The following is a 7,779-nucleotide window of genomic DNA, read 5'->3' as shown; positions in this document are numbered from 1 at the left end:
AGGTGGGATTGTGGGTAGTCAGATAGAGAGGGTGGGGGGGGGGTTAGAGTGGAGGTGGGATTGTGGGTAGTCAGATAGAAAGGGTGGGGGAGGGGTTAGAGTGGAGGTGGGATTGTGGGTAGTCAGATAGAGAGCGTGCGGTGGGGGCGAGGGGTTAGAGTGGAGGTGGGATTGTGGGTAGTCAGATAGAGAGGGTGGGGGAGAGGGGTTAGAGTGGAGGTAGGATTGTGGGTAGTCAGATAGAGAGCGTGCGGTGGTGGCGGGGGATTAGAGTGGAGGTGGGATTGTGGGTAGTCAGATAGAGAGGGTGGGGGCGGGGGGTTAGAGTGGAGGTGGGATTGTGGGTAGTCAGATAGAGAGGGTGGGGGTAGGGGGTTAGAGTGGAGGTGGGATTGTGGGTAGTAGGATAGAGAGGGTGTGGTGGGAGGTTTAGAGTGGAGGTGGGATTGTGGGTAGTCAGATAGAGAGGGTGGGGGCGGGGGTTAGAGTGGAGGTGGGATTGTGGGTAGTCAGATAGAGAGAGAGGGAGGGTGGGTATTGGTTATGTGTTGGTGAGGACAGCGAGAGGTGTATTATTACCTGTTAATGGGCTGCCCTGCAGGAGTGTGCTCCACTTCATAGCCTTGACTCCTCAGCACATCAATCACTGTGTTGTTGCCCAGGAAGTGACCTGCAATAAAACCACAGTTCTCCTGTTAGGGTCAGGTGTCTCTGTTTAAGTCTCTCTGTTTCAGAGACGCTGCAAGTCAACAGGACCAAGGCCGTGCCACTTAGCCAACCAGACCTGGGTTCGAATACTATTTGAAATCTTTTCAAATCCTTAAAACTGTGCTTGATTGAGCTTGAAACAAAAGTAAAGACCCGAATGTTCAACCCCTGCCCACCTGGTACTCCAGGATCAGGCTAAAGCAAACTAGGCCTGGTAACACTTGCCAGCCAGCCCTCTCAGAGCCGTGGGAATGGCAGCGCCGGCTAAGTCACTGTAACACTATATCTAGCTCAGCTCCCACAGAGTAGTCCAAGTGAAATACAACAAACCAGGAGAGATATTTCACCATTACTCTGGTTATTTCACTGTTAATCTGGTTATTTCACCATTAATCTGGTTATTTCACCATTACTCTGGGTTATTGCACCACTAATCTGGATATTTCACCATTAATCTGGTTATTTCACCATTACTCTGGTTATTTCACCGTTAATCTGGTTATTTCACCATTAATCTGGTTATTTCACCATTACTCTGGTTATTTCACCATTACTCTGGTTATTTCACCATTACTCTGGTTATTTCACCATTACTCTGGTTATTTCACCATTACTCCGGTTATTTCACCGTTAATCTGGTTATTTCACCATTACTCTGGTTATTCCATCATTAATCTGGTTATTTCATCATTAATCTGGTTATTTCACCATTACTCTGGGTATTTCACCATTAATCTGGTTATTTCATCATTACTCTGGTTATTTCACCATTAATCTGGTTATTTCACCATTAATCTGGTTATTTCACCGTTAATCTGGCTATTCCACCATTACTCTGGTTATTTCACCGTTAATCTGGTTATTTCACCATTAATCTGGTTATTTCACCATTACTCTGGGTTATTGCACCACTAATCTGGATATTTCACCATTAATCTGGTTATTTCACCATGAATCTGGTTATTTCACCATTAATCTGGTTATTTCACCATTAATCTGGTTATTTCACCATTACTCTGGTTATTTCACCGTTAATCTGGTTATTTCACCATTAATCTGGTTATTTCACCATTAATCTGGTTATTTCACCATTAATCTGGTTATTGCATGAAACCAAGCCTTGGTTTGCATGTCAACATCAGAAGCCTCCCCCCTAAGTTTGTTTTACTCACTGCCTTAGCACACTCTGCTAACCCTGATGTCCTTGCCGTGTCTGAATCCTGGCTCAGGAAGGCCACCAAACATTCAGAGATTTCCATACCCAACTATTACATCTTCCGTCAAGATAGAACTGCTAAAGGGGGAGGAGTTGCAGTCTACTGCAGAGAGCCTGCAAAGTAATGTCATACTTTCCAGGTCCATACCCAAACAGTTTGAACTACTAATTCTGAAAATTACTCTCTCCAGAATTAAGTCTCTCACTGTTGCCGCCTGCTACCGACCCCCCTCAGCTCCCAGTTGTGCCCTGGACACCATTTGTGAATTGATTGCCCCCCATCTAGCTTCAGAGTTTGTTCTGCTAGGTGACCTAAACTGGGATATGCTTAACACCCCGGCAGTCCTACAATCTAAGCTAGATGCCCTCAATCTCACACAAATCATCAAAGAACCCACCAGGTACAACCCTAACTCTGTAAGCAAGGGCACCCTCATAGACATCATCCTGACCAACTGGTCCTCCAAATACACCTCCGCTGTCTTCAACCAGGATCTCAGCGACCACTGCCTCATTGCCTGTATCCGCTACGGTGCCGCAGTCAAACGACCACCCCTCATCACTGTCAAACGCTCCCTAAAACACTTCTGTGAGCAGGCCTTTCTAATCGACCTGGCCTGGGTATCCTGGAAGGACATTGACCTCATCCCGTCAGTTGAGGATGCCTGGTCATTCTTTAAGAGTAACTTCCTCACCATTTTAGATAAGCATGCTCCATTCAAAAAATGCAGAACTAAGAACAGATACAGCCATTGGTTCACTCCAGACCTAACTGCCCTCGACCAGCACAAAAACATCCTGTGGCGGACTGCAATAGCATCGAACAGTCCCCGCGATATGCAACTGTTCAGGGAAGTCAGGAACCAATACACGCAGTCAGTCAGGAAAGCTAAGGCCAGCTTCTTCAGGCAGAAGTTTGCATCCTGTAGCTCCAACTCCAAAAAGTTCTGGGACACTGTGAAGTCCATGGAGAACAAGAGCACCTCCTCACAGCTGCCCACTGCACTGAGGCTAGGGAACACGGTCACCACCGACAAATCCATGATTATCGAAAACTTCAACAAGCATTTCTCAATGGCTGGCCATGCCTTCCGCCTGGCTACTCCTACCTTGGCCAACAGCTCTGGCCCCCCCGCAGCTCCTCGCCCAAGCCTCTCCAGGTTCTCCTTTACCCAAATCCAGATAGCAGATGTTCTGAAAGAGCTGCAAAACCTGGACCCGTATAAATCAGCTGGGCTTGACAATCTGGACCCTCTATTTCTGAAACTATCCGCCGCCATTGTCGCAACCCCTATTACCAGCCTGTTCAACCTCTCTTTCATATCGTCTGAGATCCCCAAGGACTGGAAAGCTGCCGCAGTCATCCCCCTCTTCAAAGGGGGTGACACCCTGGACCCAAACTGTTACAGACCTATATCCATCCTGCCCTGCCTATCTAAGGTCTTCGAAAGCCAAGTCAACAAACAGGTCTTACCTTCTCCGCTATGCAATCTGGTTTCCGAGCCGGTCACGGGTGCACCTCAGCCACACTCAAGGTACTAAACGACATCATAAATGCCATCGATAAAAGACAGTACTGTGCAGCCGTCTTCATCGACCTTGCCAAGGCTTTCGACTCTGTCAATCACCATATTTTTATCGGCAGACTCAGTAGCCTCGGTTTTTCGGATGACTGCCGTGCCTGGTTCACCAATTACTTTGCAGACAGAGTTCAGTGTGTCAAATCGGAGGGCATGTTGTCCGGTCCTCTGGCAGTCTCTATGGGGGTGCCACAGGGTTCAATTCTCGGGCCGACTCTTTTCTCTGTGTATATCAATGATGTTGCTCTTGCTGCGGGCGATTCCCTGATCCACCTCTACGCAGACGACACCATTGTATACACTTTCGGCCCGTCATTGGACACTGTGCTATCTAACCTCCAATCGAGCTTCAATGCCATACAACACTCCTTCTGTAGCCTCCAACTGCTCTTAAACGCTAGTAAAACCAAATGCATGCTTTTCAACCGATCGCTGCCTGCACCCGCATGCCCGACTAGCATCACCACACTGGATGGTTCCGACCTTGAATATGTGGACACCTATAAGTACCTAGGTGTCTGGCTAGACTGCAAACTCTCCTTCCAGACCCATATCAAACATCTCCAATCGAAAATCAAATCAAGAATCGGCTTTCTATTCCGCAACAAAGCCTCCTTCACTCACGCTGCCAAGCTTACCCTAGTAAAACTGACTATCCTAGCGATCCTCGACTTCGGCGACGTCATCTACAAAATTGCTTCCAACACTCTACTCAGCAAACTGGATGCAGTTTATCACAGTGCCATCCGTTTTGTCACTAAAGCACCTTATACTACCCACCACTGCGACTTGTATGCTCTAGTCGGCTGGCCCTCGCTACATATTCGTCGCCAGACCCACTGGCTTCAGGTCATCTACAAGGCCATGCTAGGCAAAGCTCCGCCTTATCTCAGCTCACTGGTCACGATGGCAACACCCATCCGTAGCACGCGCTCCAGCAGGTATATCTCATTGATCATCCCTAAAGCCAACACCTCATTCGGCCGCCTTTCGTTCCAGTACTCTGCTGCCTGTGACTGGAACGAATTGCAAAAATCGCTGAAGTTGGAGACTTTTATCTCCCTCACCAACTTCAAACATCAGCTAGCTGAGCAGCTAACCGATCGCTGCAGCTGTACATAATCTATTGGTAAATAGCACATCCATTTTCACCTACCTCATCCCCACAGTTTTTATTTATTTACTTTTCTGCTCTTAGGCACACCAATATCTCTACCTGTACATGATCATCTGATCATTTATCACTCCAGTGTTAATCTGCAATATTGTAATTATTCGCCTACCTCCTCATGCCTTTTGCACACATTGTACATAGACTCCCCTTTTTTTCTCTGTGTTATTGACTTGTTAATTGTTTACTCCATGTGTAACTCTGTGTTGTCTGTTCACACTGCTATGCTTTGTCTTGACCAGGTCGCAGTTGCAAATGAGAACCTGTTCTCAACTAGCCTACCTGGTTAAATAAAGGTGAAATAAAAAATAAATAAATAAATAAAATAAATAAAAATCTGGTTATTTCACCATTACTCTGGTTATATTGATTCTCATTAAGTTAAAAAAACCACATAAAGAGTCATCGAGTCAGTCGCTGCCGTTTTAATAACTAACGGACTATGGCCACTGGTAAATTATAGAAACAGAGAGTGGATCAGCTTCAGTGAAGTAGGAAGAGAAGGAAACAGAGTGGATCAGTTTCAGTGAAGTAGGAAGAGAAGGAAACAGAGTGGATCGTCCTCTCTCCAGCTCTCCTTTCCTCTCCTCTTCTCTTCTTTTCTCCTCTTCTCCCCCTTCTCTCCTCCCACCCCTCCTCTTCCCCACCCCTCTCCTTCCTTCTTCTTCTCCCCCCACTCTCTAGGTGAAGTGAAGCATTGTTGGTTCAGGTTGCGGCACGTCACAAAAGGAAGGAGTCTCTCCTTGTCCTCACAAACTAAGCCATGTAGCGTGGCAGTGTGTCAACAAAGTCAGAGTCTTTCATGGAGCCTAAATACCACAGGGCTGTAGGCCCTAACTACCACAGGGCTGTAGGTCCTAACTACCACAGGGCTGTAGGTCCTAACTACCACGGGCCTGTAGGTCCTAACTACCACAGGGCTGTAGGCCCTAACTACCACAGGGCTGTAGGTCCTAACTACCACAGGCCTGTAGGTCCTAACTAACACAGGGCTGTAGGTCCTAACTACCACAGGCCTGTAGGTCCTAACTAACACAGGGCTGTATGCCCTAACTACCACAGGGCTGTAGGCCCTAACTACCACAGGGCTGTAGGCCCTAACTACCACAGGGCTGTAGGCCTTAACTACCACAGGGCTGTAGGCCTTAACTACCACAGGGCTGTAGGCCCTAACTACCACAGGGCTGTAGGCCCTAACTACCACAGGGCTGTAGGCCCTAACTACCACAGGGCTGTAGGCCTTAACTACCACAGGGCTGTAGGCCCTAACTACCACAGGGCTGTAGGCCTTAACTACCACAACCTAACTAATATGTGACAAGTGAAGAACAACACAGTTAAGTTCCAACATCCCAACCCTAACCCTAAACCTAACCCCAACCCTACCTAACCCCTAAACCTAACCCCAACCCTACCTAACCCCTAAACCTAACCCCAACCCTACCTAACCCCTAAACCTAACCCCCAACCCTAACCCTAATCCCTAAACCTAACCCCAACCCTACCTAACCCTAATCCCTAAACCTAACCCCCAACCCTAAACCTTAACCCTAACCCCTAAACCTAACCCCCAACCCTACACCTAACCCCCAACCCTAAACCTTAACCCTAACCCCTAAACCGAACCCTAACCCCAAATCCCTTTTAGGTTCTAGATAGCACCTTTTTTTCTGAGAGTATGTAATATCCAAGTACTGACACAAACAGTCACTCTGCTACGTGTTCCCCAACCAGTCACTCTGCTACGTGTTCCCTAACCAGTCACTCTGCTACGTGTTCCCTAACCAGTCACTCTGCTACATGTTCCCTAACCAGTCACTCTGCTACGTGTTCCCCAACCAGTCACTCTGCTACGTGTTCCCTAACCAGTCACTCTGCTACGTGTTCCCTAACCAGTCACTCTGCTACATGTTCCCTAACCAGTCACTCTGCTACGTGTTCCCCAACCAGTCACTCTGCTACGTGTTCCTAACCAGTCACTCTGCTACGTGTTCCCCAACCAGTCACTCTGCTACGTGTTCCCTAACCAGTCACTCTGCTACGTGTTCCCTAACCAGTCACTCTGCTACGTGTTCCCTAACCAGTCACTCTGCTACGTGTTCCCTAACCAGTCACTCTGCTACGTGTTCCCTAACCAGTCACTCTGCTACGTGTTCCCCAACCAGTCACTCTGCTACGTGTTCCCCATCCAGTCACTCTGCTACGTGTTCCCCAACCAGTCACTCTGTTACGTGTTCCCCAACCAGTCATTCTGCTACGTGTTCCCTAACCAGTCACTCTGCTACGTGTTCCCTAACCAGTCACTCTGCTACGTGGTCCCCAACCAGTCACTCTGCTACGTGTTCCCTAACCAGTCACTCTGCTACGTGTTCCCTAACCAGTCACTCTGCTACGTGTTCCCCAACCAGTCACTCTGCTATGTGTTCCCTAACCAGTCACTCTGCTACGTGTTCCCCAACCAGTCACTCTGCTACGTGTTCCCCAACCAGTCACTCTGCTACGTGTTCCCCAACCAGTCACTCTGCTACGTGTTCCCTAACCAGTCACTCTGCTACGTGTTCCCTAACCAGTCACTCTGCTACATGTTCCCTAACCAGTCACTCTGCTACGTGTTCCCCAACCAGTCACTCTGCTACGTGTTCCCTAACCAGTCACTCTGCTACGTGTTCCCCAACCAGTCACTCTGCTACGTGTTCCCTAACCAGTCACTCTGCTACGTGTTCCCTAACCAGTCACTCTGCTACGTGTTCCCTAACCAGTCACTCTGCTACGTGTTCCCCAACCAGTCACTCTGCTACGTGTTCCCCATCCAGTCACTCTGCTACGTGTTCCCCAACCAGTCACTCTGTTACGTGTTCCCCAACCAGTCATTCTGCTACGTGTTCCCTAACCAGTCACTCTGCTACGTGTTCCCTAACCAGTCACTCTGCTACGTGGTCCCCAACCAGTCACTCTGCTATGTGTTCCCTAACCAGTCACTCTGCTACGTGTTCCCCAACCAGTCACTCTGCTACGTGTTCCCCAACCAGTCACTCTGCTACGTGTTCCCCAACCAGTCACTCTGCTCTGTGTTCCCTAACTAGTCACTCTGCTACGTGTTCCCT

The 7,779-nt window shown here is 48.4% G+C and overlaps 1 protein-coding gene across 1 annotated transcript in view; it reads right to left on the bottom strand.

Annotated features, from left to right (window-relative positions):
* Positions 1-575: 575 nt before the first annotated feature.
* trabd2a (TraB domain containing 2A) overlaps positions 576-7,779 on the bottom strand; it is a 112,063-nt gene continuing 104,859 nt past the window's right edge. Inside the window, exon 5 of the mRNA XM_046307148.1 lies at positions 576-670. Coding sequence (XP_046163104.1) covers positions 576-670 — 95 coding nt within the window. The remainder of the gene's footprint in view (positions 671-7,779) is intronic.

This window comes from Oncorhynchus gorbuscha, linkage group LG16 (assembly GCF_021184085.1).
Source record: "Oncorhynchus gorbuscha isolate QuinsamMale2020 ecotype Even-year linkage group LG16, OgorEven_v1.0, whole genome shotgun sequence".
Lineage (NCBI taxonomy): Eukaryota > Metazoa > Chordata > Actinopteri > Salmoniformes > Salmonidae > Oncorhynchus > Oncorhynchus gorbuscha.
This window is presented reverse-complemented; position numbering and strand designations above follow the sequence as displayed.